Below are 27,043 nucleotides of genomic sequence, written 5' to 3'. Positions count from 1 at the left end.
CGAGATATAATACATAAAATAAAAAAAACTATATGAACATAATTTAGATCCTTTATTTAACATCATGTAATCAAAGAAACTACATAATGATATTGCAAAAGTCTCCCGGAAGTCATCATAGTAGTACATGTTGGATTTCGAAATGTCACATTTTTCAATTTTTGTCAGTTTTTATGGAAAAGTACGTGGAAAACTACAAAGCGGTATGTAATTCAATATAGTAACATAACATTATTCAGCAGGTTTCATTTGACTTTGTGAAGCACAATTAGTTAATTCTATAGGGTGATGCAAAACATTGGGCCATAGCTGTACACAAACACATCAGCAACGCTTCTGTGTGTAAACCGATCACTCTTTCTCCAGGATGATCCCTGGAGAAAGAGGCTTCTGGAATATCTTCTGTTTAAATATTTCCTTAATCTTATGAATTTGTAATAATAACTACTCGTTTCCCATTCTCTAAAACAAATGCTAATAAATGTGTAATATTTCAATTTCTTGAAACCCCAGCTGAACTATCATAAATCCTAACCTTCCTAAGGAATTAAAAAAAAACTTCTGATCCCTAGTGCTGTTCAGTTTGTGTGTAATTTGATTGATGGATAACCTGCTTTTGTTGGCATGCAGATAAGATTAAATATTGAACTCTATTCTGTTTCATGGAAGTAGGAGAGGCCAAAACACATGATAAAAAAGAGCAAAGCTGTTGACTTTTTTTAGAAAGAACAGTCGTTTGTTTGCCATGAACACCTGGCTAGGGGCTATGAAAAGATATCTTTGCAGTATGCTTTAGTAGGGCGGTCAGCAGTTATTGCTTCATATGTTCAAGTACTGCTGTTACAGTACAGTTTGCTTCCTGGGGGCAACAAAACTAATAGAAGTGGAACAAAACTAATGGGGTTACGTCTGTTTTTTTTTTTGTTTTTTTTATTCGTTGCTTGCTTTTGAAAAAGATAGGAAATGATACCTCTTATATCTACATTTTAGATATTTGAAATATGTTGGGACAAACGCATGTGCATTGTTCATGTGGGTTTATTCTTTAAGAATGGAATCCTGTACCCAAATCACTTTGCAAAACACAAGACAAGAACATCCTTCCATACAGCAGAATTATTTTTGTAATTTCAGGAGATAATACATATATGAATTCCTGGAGGATGTTCATATCTTTTTAACATTCTCCAGTAAATTATAAGTTACGTTTAGTTCATCTTTTTTTTTTTCTTTGAGGAGCACTCCTTAATACACTCACCCACAAATATAACCCTTGTGTATTCCTATTCAATTATAAATGTATGTTTTAGGTAAAAAAAAAAAAAAACTAAAAAAAAAAACTAGTTCAGTATGACAAAACTGGTTAGATTGTCTTCTATGTACCTTGTTATTAACACTGTTTTCTGATAAGGACATGGAGAACTTCGTACTTGTCTTTCTGATTCGCTGCAGATCAGACAAGGCGGGTGCTGAGCATGATTGACATCCAGCTTGTCTGCTTTCTGTCTCGGATATCTCCGTCCCTGCTACACTCACGTCAGGCTTTGTTTCAGCTGGTCAGAAACCAGGAAAAAAATGAATATTTATGCATGAGGTAGCAAAGTCTTACAAGTAAACACTGAAAGAACCCTAGTTATGTTTGATACTTCTGGTGAACAATAACTTGGTCTTGTTTTTGTCTATGAACATATTTCAAGCACACTGTAGTGTTAAATATATATAAAAAAGGTTATTCAGCGCTCTCAATGCTTGTTGTGTAACATTGAGATATATATATATATATATATATATATATATATATATATATTTTAGCTCAAAGAGCCAGCTGCCCAACGTTTCGATATGTTGTACATATCTTTCTCAAGGGAGCCTGTGTTTGAATCCAAACATTGGAGGTATTTATAGGTTTTTGACGGCATGACAACTACTTGTTATTGTTTACATTCAAATTCATGATTTATTCTTACATGATGTAATGGTGTTCTATATATTGTGACATCATTTTTACTTCTATCTTTGAATCTGTATTAATTCCAATTAACACTACTTTACATAAACTTATATTTTTATTATGTCATGCAATGCTGGCTCTGAGGATCAGTCTAGATTTGGCCTCCCCAGCGCATCAGCATGCACAACTTTTGAATGAATTTTGTTTATTTATTTAAATGTTATATATTTATTGAAGTTAATTAGTTCATTCTTTTCTGTTGAGTCCCGCTGGCATAATCGTGTTCAGTCTATTTATCCATTTACTTTCTTTTATTCTTCGATATGTTGCATTGTCTAATTTGAGCTGTTCTAATACTACAAACTTTACATCATTTATGTCATGTCCCTGACTGGTGAAGTGCTGTACTATTGGTTCATTCATTTTTTTATTTCTAATTAATGAAAGGTGGTTTATATATATATGTGTGTGTGTGTGTGTGTGTGTGTATATATATATATATATGTGTATGTTGAACAAGTTTGAATAATATTCCTGGAGGGGTGTCAGGATTTGAATGCCCCTCTAGACTGTTTTAATTAAACACATTTTTGTGTCTGTGTGTGTGTGTGTGTGTTTTTTTTTTTTTTTTAAATATAATGAACTTATCACTCATCCCTACCCCCGCCCTGGAACTTCCTTCGTAATATTTAAAGCCCCCCACCTGTCACAGCCTGGCTACAGGCCCAGAAAGTTCATTTTTAGTCCTGGTACAGATTGTTTTGAACTGACAGAGAATTCTTGAAGTTCTTCAGTTATCAATGGAACCGTCTGTTTTCTTGAAGTTTTAAAGCTGCAGTGTCTCACTCTGCATTGCTCACGCTAAAATGTAAACAATGTAATTTTCTTAGAAGGAAAGCTTTATCACACATTGTTCAGTCCAATTAGTTTACTCCCCTCACAGGTAGGTTTAACCATCAGAAGATTTGTCACCCACTGAAACCTGTTTACTGGACCACAACTGTGCGTCACTCTGTGAGACAGTCACCTTGCAGCAGTGTTAGAAATGGTTAGAAACGATGAAAAGGTGATTCAGAACTTCAGCTTTTTTGTTTGTTTTTCTTACCCCTAAGGTAGTTTAGTGACACAAACATTCTTGGTAAATAAGGAAACAGAATACATATAAAGAGGGCAATTGCCTTTTTGTCAATTTTTCTTTTAAATACAGGAAACACATACAAGGGGTGTATTTTTAACATAAGATACAAAAAGAAAATGTTTTTTTGTATGCATGTTTACTATTTCTGATTTTTCTAAGTCAGAAGAATGCCTATTCTATGATTTTTTTATTTATTTATTTTTTAAGTTTCACATCGTTTATTATTAAATGTTTTCATATCTTAATAAAAACAATCCTAGTGGGAAATGATAGAAAGCTGTGCAGTGCAGGGGAAAGAGAAAAAAGTGGGCTACAGAAACCCCATTTGGTGAAATAATAAATAGTGTTTCTGTCCCCTCTTATCTCCCTCTAAAATTCTAGGTGACAAATTCTGCTGCATTAAAAAAAAAGTGAAGCGTTGCGGGGCCCTGCTAATTGCTGTGGTGCCATGTGAGTGCCATTCTGCAACATTGATTGTGTAATATTTAAATCTTTCATAAAACACTTTCTATTTTAAGCACCACTGAGACAGTCAGGCCTATTGTAAGGAGTATAGAACTGTGATCTGTGTGCCTGGAGAGACAATGAAGCAGGGAGGTAGAAATTAATTAACCCTGTATGGAAAACGCCTCAACCAATTTTTTTTTTTTTTTTTTAAATTATATTTAACCATTGATTTTTGTATCATTTGTTTGGCTGTTTATTTGTTGTTTTGTAACTACATTGTTTGGAAACATACAAATTGTTGGTATACAATTACAGTAAAATAAAAATGAAAACAACAGCCCTCACAACAAATTCAAGTACAGGAAATATTTAGTGTAGAGGGGAGGGGTAAATTTAATCTCTAAATTGCTAACTTATTTACTCTCTTTTTACACTTGTCTTTCTATTGAAATGGTTTCCATGCAACCATATTTTGGGCATCTTTTTATTACTTGAATACAGCAACCATATGTGCAGTTTCCTTTCAAGCCTTGAAGGAACACTTTATTGTCTTTATTCCATGCATACAGTATCAGCCAATCCTTCAGTACATATGCGTCAACAAGGTGGAACTTCCTCATTGTTGTTACAAACAGGGAAACAAAGATACCTCCAGTCATAGTATTAAGTTGTTTAGTTCTACAGTGAAGTAAAATGAACAGGTTGTTTCCCTACTAGGAGTTAATTAAAGAGGGTTTGAAAGTATGTCTCAGTGTCCTGAGTTTCATTATATACTGTAAATCCTATTTGCACTGCTGTAAGTTTGGCACCAAGTGCAGTTCCTTCAAGGCTGAACTGATTATTTGCTGAAACTGCACATGTGATTGCTCGTCTCAACTATTTAAGTGATGAAAGAAGATCAAACACAACAATTTGCATAGAGCAGTGTTTATTAAATTGCATTTCTCAATGGGCCACCTTAAGAAATTATATAATGAGGGGTAAGGAGGTGGAGGCATATTCTAGTGATGGAAGAAATGTTTTCTTTAATGAAAACTTAAAGTTGTATTCATCCAACAGGGTCAATAATCCAAATAGAATGGAGTAATTAGTATGCATTTTCATTCAAGCCCTTGGTATTAAGACATTCGTTAATTAATTCAGCTCACAAGATTGTTGCTGTATACATTTGCTACACTGGGCTCCTATTGGGTATCAGGGTCTTAGAGGGTTAAAGCAACAGAGCCAGCAGCAGCTGAGAGAGAAAGCCTGGACCTTCTGTGAATATAGTCTGTGTTCCAGGAAATTGAATAGCAGTGCTTATAAACACTCTGCATGCCTGAGACACTGTTCTGATGTCATCAGCTCACAGGGAGGGAGGGAGGGAGGGAGAGGGAGAGAGTTAGACAGAGAGAAAAAAGCAAACGAAAGAAGCACAGAAAACACTGCTGAGCGAGCTGCTGCTGACTGGTAAACTTCATTTCTTCGAGCACTCCTCTGCGAATCTGCAGCTGGAGTACATTTTGCCCCAACACAGTCGCAGCGAGGACTGATGGGTAAGGTGTTTGTGCTGGAGTTGGAACTGCTTTTGTCTGTAGAGCTGAATTGTTTGACTTCTGTTTTGTTACGAGTTTGCTCTTCAAATGTTTTATCTGAGGGCACTGATGCATTAGCGAGCTGTGGTCCTCTGATATCATTGATCTCATCTTATATTTCTGTGTTGAAACTGCTGCAGGACCGCAACGAGCTTTGGCTGCCTGGCGGTTCAATGAATCAGAAATGCAAAATCTGGGATACTGTCAGAAGCATGCTTCTGTGCGGAGGGTGTGTGTGTATGACTAGTATTGATATGAAGCACAATATAGTGCTGTATGTAGCAACTGTTTTACAGAGTGAATGAGCTGTTTTGGGTTCGCAATGGTAAAATAACTTGTTTTCTTTTTAAGCTTACTGATTTAGAGTTAAATAGTAGTTTTACGGTTGATTCACCATTCGTTTTCTAAAAAGTAGGACCCATTAGTAGTGGTAGGCAAGTTGTGCTGTACACATGCCACATGGGTTTATTCAGTATTGGAAGGCTAAATATGGGATCGCTGTGACTGCAGCACACCAGCCAGATGCATGATGTGCATCAACATAGGCTCTTGCAGCGTGTGCGTGAGGGAGAGATAGAGAGAGGGGAGCTGAGGTTGTGTAGTGGGGATTCTGCAAGCTTCAGAATGGAATGCTGAAAATGGTTCACATTCAGATCCACTGTGTTCAGTAGTTGCCTTTCTTTGCTCAAGAGCCAGCATGGTAATTGAGTAGCCCATGTAGGTGTGCTGGTGGACATCACAGTTTAGTACTGTAGCAGAAGGTGGTGGGCATAATGTATTATGTTTTGGTATGTTGTGTCATACAGTAGTTGACCACCTGGAACCTTGGACTTGGTCAGTCAGCCAGACAGAAGCAAAATATGTTGATTTGAGCTGCATTACACCCCTTTTTCATATCTTTTAATAGCTGCATAAAGTCTGAAGGAAGAAAGATTTGTTTACACAAACTGCACTGATGCATAAACAATGGGAATTTGGCCTCAATGAATATACACACTTGACAGCTTCTGTTATATTTAAAACACATTAAATGTAGGGAAAACCAACTAGCCCTCATTCAGTAACACTTTTTAACCCATATTTTTTATTGGATTTTGCACATAAAATAAAAGAACATATATTTTAATGTATGAGTATATAGGTGTTACAGTACATTTTACAGATGTACAATATGGCAAACCTATATGAACTACTGTATTTAAATACATTTATGTTATGGTGCAATTTCTTTTAATAAGCATATTGAAAATGAATTTTCTGAAAGCATAGGGAGATAAAATCAAATGCCTAGCCTAAATTGATAGCCCTTACTTGATGCAGTTTAACAATTCAAATTAAGTGTGGGACCAATACAGCACAGAAGCAAGTAACAATCAACAGCATCTAGATTACTTCACTTGATGCACATTTCCTGGAGTTCCTGTTAACACCAGTGCCTGTTACTAAGAGACTAAGGACTGTAGCTCTTTACTCCAAATAGTCACCATTGTTTCAGCAAAAGAAAAATGTACAGTACAGTACCTCATATACAGTTTCCAGACCTAAACCACCAAAGAAATTACATTTAAGGGCTTGTAAGAAAGTCGTTGAGTTGTTTTAGAATTGTAATTGCTGTTAAATTAAATCCTCAGTTGCATATTGACACTAAGGTGAAACGATTCACTACATATTAATATTGTGTTGTGCTACTGATTCCCATGTTCAGCTAACTAAACATTACACGTTCAAATAGCATTGAGACATAGAACTTTGAAAAGTATTATTTCAGAAGGAGTCCATACAATGTGGCAGTATGTAGATGTTTTCTATATGTTGTCAGCATATACATATATAATTCTGTCTGCTACTGTGGTAGGATTGGTATAAACATTTTGCTTCTAGAATGACTAAGTGGCAAGCATGTTTTAAGGGAAAGGATGCTTCAGTCCCAACAGCTGCAAGTGGCTGTAAACCAACTGGAATGTAAACAAGGGCTTTGCACACACAAATACTTACTGAGGCTGGAGAACAAAAATGTTTCTAAATAATAGTGTGGCTATGGGGCTATCACTAGAAATGCTTTTCCCATGCTTAGTTCTATAGTTTCTGAGCTTGTGCCTCTGTAGTTTACCATGCTTTCGCTGTGCTTTACTACACTAATTACTTTTATTAGCAAATTTGTGTGCAGAACAAGTGAAGAATGCGCCACACACACATACCTGATCCCACATACTGTACACACACAGACATAAGATACTGTACAGTAGTAGCCATAGGCAACCAAAACCTGTGTTGTTAGATACTCAATTTATAGGCTGCTGATCCTTCGGCATGTTCTAACACTGCTTGCCACCCACAGCTTTGTGTAAACAAGTCCCTTCTAAAGCGCTGGTGGTGTGCACTCCAGATACCAGTGGTTTGCAGAGAGCTGTCCGCCCCTGGGCCGGACTACATGCTATCGCTATCAGAAATTCAAAATGAACTAATCCTAATCTCTAGAGAGACCCCTTTTGGCATGAGGCAAGCTGCTGTGGTTTGATGTGATTTTAAAAATAGATTCTCGCTTTGTGTTTATGATGCAGATTGAATTTTGTTTTCAGAGGATAAGCTTTCCTCTGGAAACATTGTATTTGTAAACAGAATTATGTTTTAAAAAAGCAACATGGCTTAAAAAAACCCAAAGACACATGCACACACACACTCGGAGGCCTGGGTTTTGATTTGGTCTGCTTTTATCTTTTTTTTTTTTTTTTTTTGCATTTAAAAAAAAAAAAATTATTTCTTTGAAGTTTTAACATAAAATATATGGCTTTTTTACAGTGGTGTTTGTCATGCTACAGTAATGCCATGCACAGAGAAATGTGTGCATATTTAAATACTGTTAAATCTAAGAGGGGGAGAGAGTGATAGAGTGGGTGGAATTACATAATACAGTACTACTTAGTGTATTGTACATTTTGTTGAATTATATAATGTAAATAGAGCACTTATCTGTTTCATTGCACTGTGACATATTGATAAATAGTGCTTCATTCTTGATTAGCATTTCATATATTTCACGGTCATGCTACCGTAGCACGCATGCTTAAATACCTAATCAGAAGTTTCAAAATAAAATTGTTTTTTACGTTGTGATTTGGGAGCAATCCTTTTGCGTTTTTTGTTTCATACCTTTTAAGAATCAGGTCTTTGACTTGTCGTCAACATACTGTTTTGTAAAATAAATCAATCATCGTTCAGGGCAGATACTGTATAATCATGTGTGCTCTCACTTTTCACTTCAAATGTACTCTTTTGGTTTAATGTACTCAATCATACTACTGTATGTTGGAGTAAGCATTGTATTGCTCTGACATGGCTAAGGTGTTTATTTGCATTGCTATACAACATTGTGTATAGTAATGCACAAGTTTCTATATTACATTTTCACTTTATGCAATACCCTAATGAAAGTGTCCCATAGTTAAACAGTAGCAAAGTGTAATAAAGCATAGTGAAAGCACGGTAAAGCATAGGTAAGCATTATAAAGCACAGAGAGGTATGGTAAAGCAAAAACATGACAAACCAGGGTAAACTATGGTTAATGCATAGTATAACATGGGAAAAGTGCAAAAATACAGAGCAAAATACTGTGATAAACTTTATAAGGGTAGTCCCACACATAAGTACATGCATTTCTCAAGCTTTATACAGTACAACTTACAGTATGTAGCGCCTTTCATACATGAAGCATCTTAAGGTGCTTTACAAAGGAAAACATCAATACAGTCAAATAAATTGATAAATGCTGGTAAAGAAGCTGACAATAAGCTGAAATGCAGTCACTTCCAGAGTAGAATGTGGGAGCCAATCCAGGCCAGCAGACAAAGGGTGTCCCAAAGATAACGGATATCAAGTAAATACAAATAAGAAACTAACAACAGGGGCCAGTTGCATAAAAGTGGTTTAGACTAGTCTAAACTGCTAGACCGGTCTTAGTTTTGTCACTTATACTAGTCTGAAGTAAGTTAGCCAGTTGCATAAAAATGATGACTGACTAAGTCTTAGCCTAAAAAGTTAGCTACCTCACCCCCAGGCTAACTTAGAATTTAGGTCTATGTTTCAATGGAAATCATTAACGGTCAGAAAAAAATAATGGCCTCCCACTGTAATCTCTGGCTGTATGAACACTGTCTGAGGAAACAAAGAGTGCTTAAAGACAGAAACTTTACTAAAGCGCTATTTCAATAAGTGTTCCAGTTTTTGTATGGTAGTTATAGTAGCGTTAATATCCTTTCTATTAACCCTTAAAAATTGCTCAATAACAATCATGTATTTAATGTACATTATGAACTATATATTAATGCATTATAACGTATTATCAATATTTAACTAATAATACCTATCGTCCTTTATTTAAATTTTTTGTATTCAATTAGCATATAGCTAGGCCTATATACTTAAAACTCGCAAAACATAATAAAATAAAAGTGTTCAGTTTTGTGTACACCGTAAACTTAGTATGACCAATGAAATCTAACTTTCGGTTGTTACAAATGGCCTGATTTAATGTAATAGTTTTGTGGTTACCATGTCAACATACCTTTGCTATTTAACAGAGTTTCACTTTCACTGAAAGTGGCACAGTGATACTGCGACACTGTCACCGACAGTCTGAGCCTCCTGCTGGCTCAGACAGACTCCACACTCTCGCCCACCGGCAATCCCCCAAAACATCGGAGATTCCGCTGCAAAAATTTCAATAACCAATTCTGTGGTTCGTTTCAGCTTTGAGGGAGGTCCTCCTCCAATACGTGGGTGTTTCCTCTTGGAAATTTCTTTTTTAGCATCTTGTACCATATTCTTCCATCGTTTTTGTACATCTTTGACAGATCACACACACAGCGGGTTAACGCTGTTAACTTTTTTTGTTATTTTTTCCCACGCCTTGTGTTTGAGTGCGTTTAGAACATTTTTCAGAAAATATCCCCAAAAGTATTGATTTTTCTGCATTACACTCCTCTAACAGGCATACATTTTCTGTTGCTGTAAACTGAGAACATTGCTGTTTGAAGGAAGCGTCGGCCATGTTTGTTTTTTCGAGTGTCTTAAATTTCCCAGAATGTGTTGCAAAATTGACTAAGACCGGTCTAACGAAAGACTGTTTTATGCAACCGTTTTAAGTATGTGTCTGTCGTCAGTCTGACTTAACATTAGACTAAGCCAAATATGTTAGTCTATGTTTATGCAACCGACCCCTGGTGAGCGTCTCTGTGGAGTGGAGTGTTGCTTAATCTTGCATATAGGAGAGAAGCTCATGCACCTGTATGATTTATACAGTAAGCTACGAACCCCACTCCAGCACCACCCCAGAACAACTTCATACAGTAACAGCCTATGAAAGGACCTCGATTCTTACAGTGGGAGAGTAATGCTATACTTGCCATGTACTGGTCCTTCAGGGGTTAATTACGCTACTCAGTTGCGCCTCAGTGGACCATGCTTAACCTTCTGCTTGTCTCCAGTTCAATTGGTTGCTGCCAGTTAGATTTTTGCGGGCATCTCAGACAGGTACTTCAGCAGCCACTCTGGTGAGACAAACAGAAGAAACAAAAAAGGAGCCTTTGATCTGTCCCCCTTTGAATTTTGACTTTCCTTGTGATGCAGACAATAGCAAGAATGCTGTGCATTCACACCAAGCCCTCTTCTCATATGAGAAATGCTGCCTTTGTGTCATTCCTGATGAGCAGTTCTCACAGAGGCAACTCTATGTCTGCCTGAGGCCGGCTTCTTTTGTGAGTTACTGCCTTTCACAGAGTTTGCAGACATGCCAGAGCACCAGCCTCTTCACATTTACCAGTTAGCCATATGGACTACTTTCCTGTATTGTTCATCCATGGTGGCTAAAATAGTCCAGGCAGCTAGTAACCCCTTCATTTACCAGTGGCCATTTTTCTTTACAGGTAACCAAAATGACAGCTGGGACACTTTTTAAATATAAATACTGTACTGTTGTATAGTGCATTTCCCATCAGTTTAACCAAAGCTGCTATTATTAATCCATCATGCTTACAGTCGCCTCTATTTTGGCCAGGAGAAACACAATAATATTATGTTGCGTGTGTATTCCAGTAAAAGATGTAAGCATTTAATATACTACAAAGCACACAAAAATAGCAGAGCCAGCAAGCAAGGTGTCAAGTGACTCGCCAGACGGACAAACAAACGGGTCTGCTAGGTCACCCTTATTGGAGCTTCTGCTCCCTGTAGGTGAAACCTGACCCTCTGTTACACATGAAGAGAGGGTGGATGGTGGCTAAGTACTGCACTGTGTGCTTTCTCAAGACCGGACTGGTGTTATCATTTTACCTCCCCCCCCCCCCCCCCCCTCCACTGACATGATTATTTTAATATCATTGCTGTTAAAAGTAAAAGCTTGTACACAACAATTGAATGCGAGGGGTAATTACGCCTTGGTAGCATCAAGAGAAAAAAACCAAAAACCAGTAGTGTTACTAACATATTATTTTATTAAGTGACAGCATTATGCATTGCATCTTGTTAATACTGTACCACCTAACCTTCACTATCTTTGTGCAATTGTATATTTATTTGTTTTAAGCTCAGCTCAATGTGCACAATTTATTTCCAGGCTGTTTGCCAGGAATACAAGCCTGTCATCCTGCTCTGGATTCAAGGTGGCATGCTTTTTTGTTTGTTTACATCGAATACACAGAGGGGCGTGCTTACAAAGCATTTTAAAAACTGATTCGCTGGTAGGATGGGACCAGCAAATCAGATGCTAGTTAACACGAGCAGGAAAAGAAGACCACGCCCACTGTTTGTCTAGAATAAATACTGTAAATAGCAAGGCAGAGCATTCAGTGCATTTTCATTGATAATCTTAAAGGATATATAAGGACCTTTTTATTTTATTGTGTTACATGTTTCCATGTGTTTCTACAACTGTTTACGTAGGTTGATTGTATTGTTTGAATTTTTTTTTTTTTGGTTACATTTTGACCACTGAGATGTTTTTACCAGTGAGCAGGAGGATTATGTAGTTCTCAGAAAATGTAGTTCTGAGAGGTCCATGCAGGTACATATGAATCCATCTTGAGGCAAGGAATGCAATTAAAAAATTTTAAAAAGTGGTCAAAATGTAAAAAAAAAATAATAATTAAAACAATACACACTACTTACTTAAACAGTTGTAGCAACACATGGGAACATGTAACACAATAAAATAAAAAGGTCCTTATATACACACAGTGATTTGCAGAAGTATTCACCCCCCTGCAAAGTTTTCACATTTGCTTTTCACGTTTTCCCTGACTAGCTCGCAGGACGGCTAAGCCGTTTACCTGACATAAACAAAAACACACAGAACTCACAACCAGAGCACACACCCTTCTGCTTTCTTCTACTCAGCTGTCCAGAACAGCCCTGCTCTGTTACTATATATATATATATATATATATATATATATATATATATATATATATATATATATATATATATATATATATATATATATAATATTACTGTTGCTATTGGTTAACTCAAATTGGCGGGAAGGAGCGCGATATAAAAGCTGAGAGCGGGATATATATATATATATATATATATATATATATATATATATATATATATATATATATATATATATATATATATATACACACACAGACGTGCTCAAATTTGTTGGTACCCTTACAGCTCATTGAAATAATGCTTCATTCCTCCTGAAAAGTGATGAAATTAAAAGCTATTTTATCATGTATACTTGCATGCCTTTGGTATGTCATAGAATAAAGCAAAGAAGCTGTGAAAAGGGATGAATTATTGCTTATTCTACAAAGATATTCTAAAATGGCCTGGACACATTTGTTGGTACCCCTTAGAAAAGATAATTAATAATTGGATTATAGAGATATTTCAAACTAATTAGTTTCTTTAATTAGTATCACACATGTTTCCAATCTTGTAATCAGTCATTCAGCCTATTTAAATGGAGGAAAGTAGTCACTGTGCTGTTTGGTATGATTGTGTGCACCACACTGAACATGGACCAGAGAAAGCAAAGGAGAGAGTTGTCTGAGGAGATCAGAAAGAAAATAATATACAAGCATGGTAAAGGTAAAGGCCACACAACCATCTCCAAGCAGCTTGATGTTCCTGTGACAACAGTTGCAAATATTATTAAGAAGTTTAAGGTCCATGGAACTGTAGCCAACCTCCCTGGGCGCGGCCGAAGAGGAAAATCGACCCCAGATTGAACAGAAGGATAGTGCGAATGGTAGAAAAAGAACCAAGGATAACTGCCAAAGAGATACAAGCTGAACTCCAAGGTGAAGGTACGTCAGTTTCTGATCGCACCATCCGTCGCTTTTTGAGCGAAAGTGGGCTCCATGGAAGAAGACCCAGGAGGACTCCACTTTTGAAAGAAAAACATAAAAAAGCCAGACTGGAATTTGCTAAAATGCATATTGACAAGCCACAATTCTTCTGGGAGAATGTCCTTTGGACAGATGAGTCAAAACTGGAGCTTTTTGGCAAGTCACATCAGCTCTATGTTCACAGACGAAAAAATGAAGCTTTCAAAGAAAAGAACACCATACCTACAGTGAAACATGGAGGAGGCTCGGTTATGTTTTGGGGCTGCTTTGCTGCGCCTGGCACAGGGTGCCTTGAATCTGTGCAGGGCACAATGAAATCTCAAGACTATCAAGGCATTCTGGAGCGAAACGTACTGCCCAGTGTCAGAAAGCTCTGTCTCAGTCGCAGGTCATGGGTCCTCCAACAGGATAATGACCCAAAACACACAGCTAAAAGCACCCAAGAATGGATAAGAACAAAACATTGGACTATTCTGAAGTGGCCTTCTATGAGTCCTGATCTGAATCCTATCGAACATCTATGGAAAGAGCTGAAACTTGCAGTCTGGAGAAGGCACCCATCAAACCTGAGACAGCTGGAGCAGTTTGCTCAGGAAGGGTGGGCCAAACTACCTGTTAACAGGTGCAGAAGTCTCATTGAGAGCTACAGAAAACGTTTGATTGCAGTGATTGCCTCTAAAGGTTGTGCAACAAAATATTAGGTTAGCGGTCCCATCATTTTTGTCCATGCCATTTTCATTTGTTTTATTATTTACAATATTATGTTGAATAAAAAATCAAAAGCAAAGTCTGATTTCTATTAAATATGGAATAAACAATGGTGGATGCCAATTACTTTTAATTAATTGTGCATTCTTCGTTTTTTGTGGAGGGGTACCAACAAATTTGAGCACGTCTGTGTGTATATATATATATATATATATATATATATATATATATATATATATACCCACAAAATTACCTCACAAAACATATGAGATAAATAATATATTATGTACAGTAATGTGTAATATGTATTCCTGGCTGTTTCTTTCTAGCTGTGAGAGTTTAGCATCAACAGTTTTTGTTTTGGTTGTGTACATTTTAAATGACCAGTAAATTATGTAACCGTGGTGGAGTCCATTGTCATTTTGACTTTCTTATTGCAGAGGAAGTTCTTTCCCAATGCAAGTTTATAGTGCATGCCCTTGAAGAAAGGACAGCTGGTTCTGTGACCTTAGCATAGACTTCACTTTATGTTGTACCAGCCACCCATCCATAACTAGCTGGACTGTGAACAGGAATTTGGAAGTTGACTGAACTGGAGATCAAACATGCAGGCTTCAGTATTGCTGTCTGGCAGTTTAACTATTGAGAGGCTACAGTCATAATACAGTCTGACTCTTTGTAGATTTAGTGAAGGGAAAATGATATGTGTATCTTTGTCAACTCGTTTTTCTGTTAGCCAGGTTGTTATGACACTTTCAGATTTCAAATTTTCCACATTTAGTTTTTTTTCTCATGCTTTTTGACTTAAGTTATGAATTAAAACAGAATAGAAAATTTGGAAAAAAAACATGCAAATTGAACTGTAATTATGTATTCCTGAGGATCTTTCAGCCAGTCATAGAATGCGTTTCACCTGCTTCATGACCCAATTCACGAGATCAGCCATTGTTTCTACCGTGCTGTGTTCTCAATGTCTGTATGGTTGATGTCACCTGCTTTTAAAAAATCATACCTCATTGAAGAACCTCAATTGCATTCAACTGCAAAGTGAAAATTGCAATGTACTGCATGGGCCACTTCTTTTCATTCTAATATTCCATACAAAGACATTTGCCATTGTATAACCCTACAGCATATTCTACCAAACCTGGATAACCCAAAGCTGGCAATGGTGTTCAGCAGCAGTCATAACTTATAGTCTTACTTAAGACTGCAGGCTAGAATCTTTTTCAGATGTTTACTTCAAATTGTTATTTATGTTTTGCTTCTATATCCCCATGTCAGTGCTTGTCCTGAGAAAGTAATGTATGCCTCTACTAATTAACCATTTGCCATATGACACTTTCATTATGAATTGCATTCATTTGTCAAAGTTTAATTTTGAACCAACACTTCTGAACTAATTTTGCATGATTTAGTGTGAATATAAATATTATTTTAGTAGTAAAATAACCAAATTTAAAAAAAGCCCCCAAAAGGTTATTTAAATTGGAATAAAGAGAGCTGGAACTTATTGATCAGAAAAAATGGATGCCCTATATTATGTTCTTGTCCACTGCTATGCAGTGCCATTTAAAAACTGTACAATTGCCATTTCCATGTTAAATCTGTATTGTAATTGCTTCCTTTTTAAAAATGTCGTAAACAAATTAAGCAAAGAAATGCAAAAACAATAATAGTGAAGTGCACATGAAGAACTGAACTGTAGAACAGCACTGTCTTAGGAACAGTAACTTTCCCTGACGCACAGGGAAGTCAGTTTGAGGAAAGTGCAGCTTTAAATATGCAGATTTCCTTTGGAAGTATTCTCATTTGAAAAACCAAAAGGAAGAAGGATTCTTTCAGTGAATGCTTTAACTGGGGTTTATTCTCCCCAGATCATTTCTTACTATTGAACTGAACTGTTCTTGAAAAGGTGCCCCTTGACCCAATGCTTCTCTCCTGTTCTCTGTGCATCAGCAAATACCGTATAATCTCCCAATTTTCTCTGCACATGTTCATTTCTGTAAAACACAAGTGCTGGGTATTCTGAGCAAGATAGCTGGATCAGGCTTTGCCACTAGTGATGGGAAGAAGCCCTAGAGTATGCAAAAGTCCCTTTAATGTGTTGATTTAATAACTGCTGCAGCCTACACTACAGTAGGAAGCCCTGGACATTTGCCAAAGCTGCTTCCTTAGGGTACTGCTTCCTTTCGGGTATATGATGAAACTAGAGTGTTAGGGGCAATGGCACTGAATGATGCAGTCAGAAAAAACATTTTTGAATAGATACATGAGCACCCTCACCCTTTTTACTCATAGAAATGTTTAGTGGAACAGGGGCAGCAATGTGGAGTAGTGGTTAGGGCTCTGGACTCTTGACCAGAGGGTTGTGGGTTCAGTCCCAGGTGGAGGACACTGCTGCTGTACCCTTGAGCAAGGTACTTTACCTAGATTGCTCCAGTAAAAACCCAACTGTATAAATGGGTAATTGTATGTAAAAATAATGTGATATCTTGTAACACTTGTAAGTCACCCTGGATAAGGGCATCTGCTAAGAAATAAATTAAAAAAGTTCCTATTATTAGGTTATACTGATAAGCAGGGGCTCATTTGTGCCGGATCCCAGGTGCGATACCTTTTTATGTGATATGAATGTCAAAAGTGGACTGTAATGATGTGACATCTATGAGTAAGATAACTACTATTTTTTTTATTTTTATAACACAAGTGGCAAAACGCCAAATAAATAGTCCTCTTAACAACAGCAGTGTCGTCACTACTGTTCATCAGATATAGCGGCAACCGACACCAACAATGAGGCACGAAACCCACAAGCAGATGAGAACTCGAAGCATATGTGAAAGCGTCTGTAATTCATGGACAGTACATTAAGTCTAGAAACAAAAATGCTATCCCTCTTCCTTGATTATAAGATCCGGTACGTTTAGTTTACAAATTAACCCAAACTTCATTTTCAAAATGCAGTTTGAACACACTCCAGCGGCCAAGCTGCAATCAGACCATGTGGTCCACAGCAAAGGTACCAGCATGCATCACTTTATTTATAGCTTTATAAATATTTGTATGTCCTGAATTAATGTTAAAAACATAAATGAAGAGCTTGCAGCTTTAAGGAGCGGGTCAGTAATAATGCAGCTAAAAAGGGTAATAAAATAGATCAGTTGGCCCTTCCAGTCCTTATCTTTGTTCCACCGCTGTTATAAATTGTTAAATTGAACCAATTAAACCTCCACCCAGACCCTAAAGCAGTTGAACATCCCATTGTACCTGTTAAACCTGGAGTGGAGTGGCCCTCCAGGACCAGGATTGGACACTGCTTCGGTAGATTTTAAAGCATTGGTTCAAACTTATTTAATTTAATAGGTCAATGTAACAGGGCGAGGAGCCCTGTAAATGATTATTTGTTTATTTTTAGAACGGGGTACCCCTCCGCCCCTGTGCAATTTATTATTTTGTATTTGTTTTGTTGTAGTATTATTATTATTATTATTATTATTATTATTATTATTATTTATTATTATTATTGTTATTATTATTATTGTTGTGATTTATGGATTTATAAATATGACGGCAAAGAGCCGTATATTTTGTATTGTTTTGCAGCGTGGATGGGAAGCCCCATCCACATTAAAAACCGTGTGGTAATGTGTGGCTGTCGGCTAGTGCGTTGTTAAACTAGCCGGCAGTCACACGTAATTAATAAACTTGTGCAGATTGTGGCCGAGTGGTAATAGAATAATTACTAGCTAGTTAAACCCCTCGGCCACGGTATTTAAACCTGCAGTGCTCTCAGTTCGGGGTGGGTGTACAGAGAAGAGTACGGGACAGCGAGAGGAGAAAAGAAAAGTTAAAAAGCATACAGGATCAGTGACAGCATCTGCCCAGCCTGACCTGTGTGTTTTGTGTTGGATTTTTGTTTTTGTTAAAACCTTTATTTTGCTCTGTGAGCAAGTGTGTTTTTTTGTTAAACCTTTTATTTTTGTTATTTTTTAAAATAAACGGCGCCGCAGCATCTTTTGCCCTGCAGTACTGTTTTTTTGTGTCTCTCAGGCCTGACGTCACCACTCAGCCAACCCTGTCACAGTCAACCTCAGAGTACACCGTCAATAGGGTGTTGAGCTAGCATGGGCTGATGGGATAGCAACTTGTTAAGTCTGCAAGGTGTATAAATTGTTCTGGAATGACACATGACCATTCCTCAATGATTTCAATGAGGGTGGCAGAAGTGTCACATTTGAGACCATTATTCTTTGTGAAACATCAGTGATTTGTGTGTTAGATATACTGGCTTTTCCTCAGTGACAGAAACTGACTTGCAACTGACTTCCAACAGCTTTCCACAAATCTACAGAGGTGCCATTTATATTCCAATTTAATGAGCAACACAAAAGTGTGTGCAGTTTTGTACTGTAACATAAATACAAAAATAGTTTTCAGTGATTACCAAGTAGACACTCCCTAATTACTAAAGGGTTCAGTATTTGAATATAAGTGAAGTGACAATTATTTTCAGAACAGTCACAGTAATGAGTAGGCTTTTGCCAAATTATGTCATTGTGAGAGGGCATTTATGGTAAGCGTCTATATTTGAAAACATTTTTAAAAGCCTTGTTCCAAATGCTTGATATTTAAAATTGATTTTAAGCTCCTATTTTCCTGGTATTGTAACTTATATTTAAAGGGATTTCCAGAGACTGCATCCTGAAACAATGAAAAAGTTTCAGTTCTACAGGATCCTGTTATTCTTACATTTCACAGAAAATCATATTCCTTGGTATTACGTTTTAATACTGTGACAGTGAAGCTTAGGATGCATTTCACTTTTGATTTTAGTTTTACTTTTGCATCATTGCCCTCTGGCTGTCTTTATATCATTTATAAACTATGTGCACCATCAATGGTCTGATAGCATTGCCCTGACTTGCTGATACAGGTTACAGATGTATACCCTGTACATATACAGGAGTCCCACATATATGCATGTATCTCAGGCTTACATTTCTAGCTTGGTGTAGCTTTGTTTGGACATTTTTTAGTTCTTGTGTATATAAGAATTCAGTTCATGAGTTATGGATTTTGCTTATTTGGGCTAATGAAGGCTATCTTCAGAACTGTTTTGCCCAAATTTGAATACACTTTGCATGGGCATTAAGTGTTTTTCTGCACGCAGATTAACACTCCAGTTTCCCACAATCATGTTCAGTTCAAAATGTAACTATATATATTTTCATCCGTATTCATCCATATTTTAGCCTTTCCGCTCTACTGACTGGTTTATTAAGATTCCCCAGTGGTACTGTATTTACTCAGACGTAAGTCAGTGAGTTACACCCATAATTAAAAAAAAAAAAAGATAAATAACTTTAAATGTAAAGCAGGGTTTGCCCTGAGTTCTAGATTTTTGTAGTCACTAGTGACTAATCCTTTCTAAAAACATTAGTCACTCCAGATATTCAGTAGTCACTACTGGCGTACAGCTCGTCTTCAAGGGTGTTATGAATCCTGTTTTTATTTTATATCTTAAATCACTGTATTGACCAAAACTATTTAATTTAAACCGTTTTAATAATGCTCTACAGTTTAAATAAATTGGTAATGTACAGCTGTAAAGTTTTAGAACATTAAAATTCAAGAACCAGATTTATTTGCCCAGAAAAGCTACATACAGACACAGAATGCATTATGAATTACTTATACCATGTATGTCTTTTTACAATAAAAAGAAGAAAAAAAACAGTGTTAGAATATTATATACAACCCATGGAAACAGAGTTTTCCAATAAGGCTGAAACTTTGCTGCTTGTTTTCTTTTTTGTTTCTGACACGTGTGAGCTTTGTTTGTTCTTTTTTTCTGGTGTTCCGAATCCAAGCCTTCATTTTCTACAACTTGTTCTGTTTGTTCTGTTTCACTCTGCTGTGGCCACGCTGAAAAAACGAGTGGATTTTCTTCTGCGACATTTTACCATATTGGCTAACAGTTTTGTTTTTTAATTCGCGCGCACAAGTTTACCGCAATCATGTATTTATATTGATGATAAAGTTATAGAAAAGAAGGCAAAGTTCACTATCTACGCATCTCTACAGCTGGCCTCAATACGAAAACATATTACTGGCATTTTTAATTATTGGTGACTAAAACGTACAGTACTGGTGCTAATTAAAAAACAACAATAAAACGCTTACCTAGTATAGTATCAGTGTCATAGATGTCCCTGCTTGTTACCACACAAATCACTGATAATGGCAGGGAAATTGGAGAGAGCTTCAGTCGCAAGACATTTTTCTTTAATCTTTGATGGTATTTCGCCTTGATCGCCATTTGCTAGTAATGTACTAGTATTGAGCAAACAATCCACATTTTTTCACTGGATTGAAAGCTAAAACTACTCTCACACCAGACGTAACGGCTTGTCAAACTAGACCGCATGACAATACTTTAGTTTCTGATTGGCCATACATTCTGTATTTTGAAATCTAGTACTTAAGTTACAATAAACTTTAATCGGGTCATTGAAAAGAATAAAATATCGACTTGCAGGCATGAACGCACACAGGAAATAAAATGAGTTAAAGACTAGGCTTAGTTTTTTAAAATGTCTTTTTTTGTATCCCAGACACAAAAAAGTAACCGCCCAACTGTTTATATTACATTTAAACAACAGGGCTTATTTAAAATGTACATACTTAATATGTAAATTAGCCATGTGTGCACTGAACGCTGTCACAGCGCGTCAGTCTGGTGTTAGCGATTAAACGCTGATTACGTGACAAAAGTTTGCAATAGATTGGAAAGTGGTACTAAATAAAATGCGTTGCCTGCAATTTCAGAATTTTTCTCGAGTAGCCCAGTTTGAAAACTGCTAGAAGAATCCACATTACCAACAGATACAGTTTAATAGTAGTAGTATTTAAATGCCATTGTCCTGACTGGTAAATTCTTCCAGCTTCCCCTTTTATTTTGACAATTGCCATATTCAAAATGACATTTTTATCTTGACATTTTCATTCTTAGCCACCAAGTAAATATTTTGGACAGTTTTCAAAACAATTGTTGCTTTATTTTTACACGTTGGTGTTGTTGATAATATGATAAACGAGTATATCTGCTTCAGGTTAAACGATGGCCCGTGTTACACAGAACACTACAAATAAAATGTCAAATATGACTGTATTTCGTTGGTTTTGTGGATTTGCTATGTTTTTAACTTATTTTAATACTTCACGTAATTATATAGTTTAGAAAATGATACTTACCAAAACCATGCTGCACGTGAACTATATTACATAAGAATTTCCTTTATTCCGATTCCTGTGGTGTTTTCTCAATGCAAGATGTATTGTATACACTGTATATATACAATTTTATCATGCTCGTTATATGCCTACTGGCAAAATGGTCAAGAGACAGTTGGTGCTTAACACATACGGAATAATTTTGGCCCTGAATTTTAGCATTTTTGGTCATAGAAAAGACACATTTCACATATTTTATAACTTTACCGTAGCCTACTTTTTTTCTTTTTTTAGGTAATGATGCGTTTTCGTTTCACAAATCTTCTGCAGACAGTATTTTTAAGCACAACTATAATAACCTATATTTCAACAGTCACTGCCGAAGCTTATTACTTATTCTTCCAGAAGTAATGGTCGGGTGTAACAGGGATATGAGGTATTTGCTCCGGGCCATGTTGTTAGCAAGCCTGATGTTGTTGTCCATGCTTTACTGTGAGACTGCCTGTGTAACCAGGGCCGGTGTGAGCGCATTCTACTGGACCGGAGAATAAAACACAGGGAGTTTAATTATGAAAACGCAAGTGTAAAGAAACAGGTAAAAAAGATTAGCCTGTCGTCAGACATGTCATGGTAATACAACATACATTCATTTACTGCGTATTGGTATTGATTGCGTCTGGTCAGGGAAGGGGGACACACGAGCGCGTTAAGAGAATTTCAGCGGGACATTGGCGCAATGGCGCGAACACTGCGGATGCAAAGGTTTGAGCAGAACTCTCTGTAGTCGTGAAAGCGCAGCAGCAGAAGCTTTCAAGTTGCAAAAAATAATGTGAGGCTGAAAGCTACAGCAGCACCGAGTACAGCCTCATAAAGCGGTCTGGGTTACCATGGTAACTGACACGCAACATGAAACTGAGGCGCTGAATGGCTGACTGGATTTACGTCGCTTACCACGGATGAGAACGTTGCAGAGTCAATGAATCGATGAGGCCGAGGCGCTGATCTGATCAGCAGCAGTGACTCTATGGTTTAGCGATCCCTTCTTTTAAAGAACGAGACGTTGTGTATGACTTTAACAAAAGGGATTTTTTTTATAGTACAAACAGAAACGATCGTCACTAGTGACGATTCCACATTTTTTTTGTCGCCACTTTCAAAAAACATTCGCAAATTACAAGAGTGACGAGCGACAGCAAAACCCCTGATGTAAAGTCACATTCAACAATAAAAGCACACCATTATTACTCAGAAAACACTAGGTGTCGGCATTAAATATATTATAAAACATAACATAGGGTTTAATAGCCTGCATAGTAACAACAAAAACAAGAAATATACAGTACTTGCTAGCAGTCTTAGAGTTTATCTATCAAACTGGAAACAAGAGCACTGTTTTATTATTAGGGATGTGACAGCAGTTAGTTTTATACATGATTACAAGTTATGACTAGCTCCAAACATTCAAACGCAACCGGTTACACAAGACCTGCTTGAGGCCTACTAAAGGTGGCTGCTGTAAGCTTTGCTCCAGACGCCTCACTCTTCATGAATCACGAGACCTTCGCAAGACATGCAAAGCCACCCTATAATTAGCATTGGAACCGATATTTGCATATTCAAACATACATTGCTTAAAATGTTGGATATTCCTTTGACATCTTCAATAAATAACGCACGTTATACAGCACTGAACAGTGGAATTTGATGGGGTACCAGGTTAATTTTACTCCTGAGATATTTTTTAACTGTTATATAGTGATAATTCTGTTTTTTCTACCAGTTTTAAATTATATCAGATATTTGAATTTTGAAAGAATGTTCAAGCATTTTCCTAGTTTAATACTTCGTACCAAAACAAAACAAAAAAACGAGTAAGGATTCTTTCAACTGATTAGTCCATTAACAATTCTAACTGGTCACAAAAACATGACTAGACTGAAAATCCATCCTCTAACCCAAGCTTCCACTATCTCTGTCCTCGATCTTATGAAAAGAACAGCTGGTCTTTCTGTTTTGCTCATTCAGTACAATGTAGCTACAGGGAGAAAGCTGTGAATTTCTTAGTCATTAACTGTGTCCTTATCTTTTGATGTAACATAAAATGGGAGGCCAGAGGTTAGAAGGCAGTAAGGACATTGTCTTGAAAGTAGTGGTGGGTGTTGGCAACCAGGGAGCTCAGATTGTTAATGCAAAGGTACTGTTCAGTAGAAACAGCACACCAAGCTGATGTAATTGACCTGCATAAGATGTGTTTAACAAATGGCTATCAAACTGACTTTGAAAAAACATTCTTTAAATGAGTCAGAGCTTTTTGAATAGGGACCAACAGCTCCAAGTTCACAATCATACTATTTAGAAAATGTGTTTAAGATACGTTTCCTTAAAACTCCACCTGTATCTTGCTTCATCTGTAGTTGCTGTAGCAATGGACTTGATTTTAATCTAGACTGGTTCCACAGAAGCTACAGTGTCTTCAATTTTCGTGTATGGTGACATAATATACAACAATTACTGGTTAGCAATACATACAGTGTCTCAGTGGAATATAGGATAGAGTGGGGTTCAATACAAACTGTTGTAGAACGATGAGAGGACAAAGGCGGTAGAAAGCCCAGCATTTTATGAAAATTGCACACACTCATATCAGTTCCAACTATAGTTTACAGTAGTTACAATGTGTTTCAGTACAGGAAAGTTAAAAAATCCCACATTGGCCTAATACAGTAGTCAATATTTTCAAGGCCCCTGGAAATTTGAGCAGTCTATGTGATGAATGTGTGTGCTGTAGTAGCTATGATGGGTTTATGGTGGAAAAAACAAACAAACAAAGAAAGCATCATCATACGATAATGAACAAGATTTGTCAGGGGAGTGACATAATGGTCAGAAGAGGGGCTAATCTGATTGGCTGTGACCTGAAGTATCCAGAGGCGTGGTTGAGCTGTCCGATGAAGCACAACACTATTAAGTTCAAATGCATCGATCTAGAGGGAGACATCTCTCCGATAACAGCAGCAGCCTATTTCTTTCAGACATGCACTGTTCTTTCACAACTCTGTTGGGAATATATAGTTACAGTTCTGTTCTGAAAATCTCCTGTGTCAGGCGCTGTCTCGCTATCTCTATTCAATTGATTGTGCAGCGACCCTTCCAGAACCCCTGCTCGAAACACAGAGCCCCACAGACGAGAGAGAGGGCCCCCAGGCTTCCCACTCTCCTTCTAGTTTGTCACAGAAAGTGGTTTTAAGATAACGTGGCTATTCATTTGTCTAAAGAGTCGACACATTGTAATGTTCTTCTGGAGAGGACTGTAACCAGGACTAAAGATGCGGACAGGTAAACATTTAAGTTTTTTGTTTCATATTGGTCTATGTTTGTGTGCTTTTATCCTTTTACAAACCATTTCACTGTCCTAAAAGAATGGAGGTTTGGTCACTGTAGCAGCATAGATAGTTTCAAAATGTGTTGTAAATAAAGCTTGCTTTGGATGTTAGGTTAACATCAGTTTTGCTGCTAATGTATCACTTACAGCAAGTGTCTACTTTTGTGTTTTTCTGTTGTACATTGTTGGGAACTGTTGTAATGTGCTGTCTCTTGCCCCGGGAACTCAATGGAAATGAGACCATGCTCTCAGTGAGGAATTATTCCCAGGTCACTTTCTAAATGAAATAACAAATAAAATAAGCAAGCTTAATTTAGCATTCTCCCAGTTTGGTACCATATATTTAATGTGCGTTATCATGGTTTTTTAAGATACTTTTTCATACTGCACATTGCTGTACATGCTTGCCTGTGAATACCATGTTATATCTGTTATTTCACTCCTATGTTTTACTACACGTTTTATGGTATACTGCGTAAAGCATTTATAACGATAAACCCATCTTTGTTGATACAGTATGTGAAGAGGTTATGGCTGGCCATTGATGGATTTGGGGGAATAACAGAAGTATAACCCACCATGAAATGGACAATTAGATAAGCCACTAAGTATGAAATGCTTCCTAGATGACATTTGGGAATAGTTTACTTGTATTTTCCTGTTAATGTACATATTCAGAAGTGGATTTTAAAAACAGGTTCTAGAAAGAATATAATATTTGCAAGAAGCGTTATTTACAGCACATTTTGAAACTGCTACTCAGTGACCAAACGTTCATTCTGTTAGGATTCTGAAAGGATTTGTGAAAAGATAAAAGTTGACAGCTTATACTGTGACTTACCGTAAAGTTGTAAATGTGTCACAGGTTCGATCACAGATGTACAGTAAATAAACCAGCCCAACCATAGGCTTTTCATACTTTTATCACCAGTCATCTCGTATATACGTATTCCAGGTGTAGATTTTTGTGATTTGTGATAACCAGCATTCAAGGTACAAAGCAGGTAGATTGTGTTTTACAGTGAGACTCCTTTTGTTTATCTGGATAAGGGCCGAATATGTGCAACACTAGTTTGTTCAATCGTAAGACAATTAATAGCTTACAAAATATCTGTGAATCTTTCGACTTGCAGTAATAACTTTGATCGTGCATTGCTAATATGCAACGCATGTCACTTAAAACATCACCTGAAGATCCTTTCAATGTGCTTACAGTACTTCTCCTGAGCTGGCTACAGTAGTCTGTTCGATATGAGGTAGTTTAAACAAGGGGTGTTAGTTTCCATTTACTGTAATTTCATAAAACTAAACGTTTCAACTTTATCATCTAAGGAATGTTTGTAATCAATTAGAAAAGGCATCATAAGATCCCGCCGTCACATTTTATAAAGTATTGTAATATGTATTTGTGTAGAAGACAGCATTTCATTTTATATAGAAAAGACTGTGAAGAAGTACCTTTTGAATATGAAATAAATTGGCCTGCACCGAATGCTAAGGCTGACATCAATATTTGACCTGCATATTTTTGACAATCGTTAAATGTTTTGCACAAAATGTTCCCTTTATGTTTGTTTGTGGTGATCATTGTCTCTTGAGTCAGTGTCTGTTGTTGACATTGCTGTTTCTGCTGTGGGCAGTGTCTGTTGTCACGGTTTTTCATAACATTCTCGTTTTGGTGTGGAGTTGATTTCTTTATTGTGGTTGGTTGAGGGTGTTGGTTTTCTCCACTGCTGAATATTTGGAGGTTAGAAATGTGTGGCTCTCCGGTTCACACCCAGCCTCCGCCCCGTTGCAGATGCTTGCAGGGTTGCCATTGCTTCAATGATTTTGTGGCGACGCAACAATTAATTGATTATTCAACACCATGGCATTCAACAACTGATTTTGTGCATTGGAATGGAGCCAGTATATTCATGGACATGGTCAAGTTTGTCTATTTACTAATTGTTTATTTTTAAGTGACACAAATGTAAATTAATTATGGAATATTCATGGACGCCACTAGTAAAAGTTCTTGAAATGTAATCTTGATAGATACAACCTTGTCCTTTATTTGCTGTTTTCTCAATTCCAGTTTTCTTCAAGTTCTATTTTAGTGATTATATTATGACCACATGTCAATGCATGCTTTTATATTTGTAGCAGAGTTTAAAAAAAAAGCTACTTTTATAAAGTTAATGATATTACTATTATTAAAAGAGAAGAATTCCCTTGCTGAAAGCCTTGGGCTGCATCGTCCCAGGCAG

The 27,043-nt window shown here is 36.9% G+C and overlaps 1 protein-coding gene across 5 annotated transcripts in view; it reads left to right on the top strand.

The window, feature by feature from the left end:
* LOC117426176 (histone deacetylase 4-like) overlaps positions 1-27,043 on the top strand; it is a 278,893-nt gene that overhangs the window by 155,084 nt on the left and 96,766 nt on the right. Inside the window, exon 1 of one of the 5 annotated variants that reach the window (XM_059033463.1) lies at positions 4,935-5,071. The exons of the other annotated variants lie outside the window; for them this stretch is intronic. Within the exon in view, the coding sequence (XP_058889446.1) occupies positions 5,068-5,071 (4 nt within the window). The 5' untranslated portion in view covers positions 4,935-5,067. Of the gene's footprint in view, positions 1-4,934; positions 5,072-27,043 lie in introns of those variants that run through there. 5 annotated transcript variants of the gene reach the window in all.

Source organism: Acipenser ruthenus, chromosome 11 (assembly GCF_902713425.1).
Source record: "Acipenser ruthenus chromosome 11, fAciRut3.2 maternal haplotype, whole genome shotgun sequence".
NCBI classification, from domain to species: domain Eukaryota; kingdom Metazoa; phylum Chordata; class Actinopteri; order Acipenseriformes; family Acipenseridae; genus Acipenser; species Acipenser ruthenus.
The sequence above is the reverse complement of the archived record's forward strand: the minus strand, read 5'-3'. Positions and strand labels throughout refer to the sequence as shown.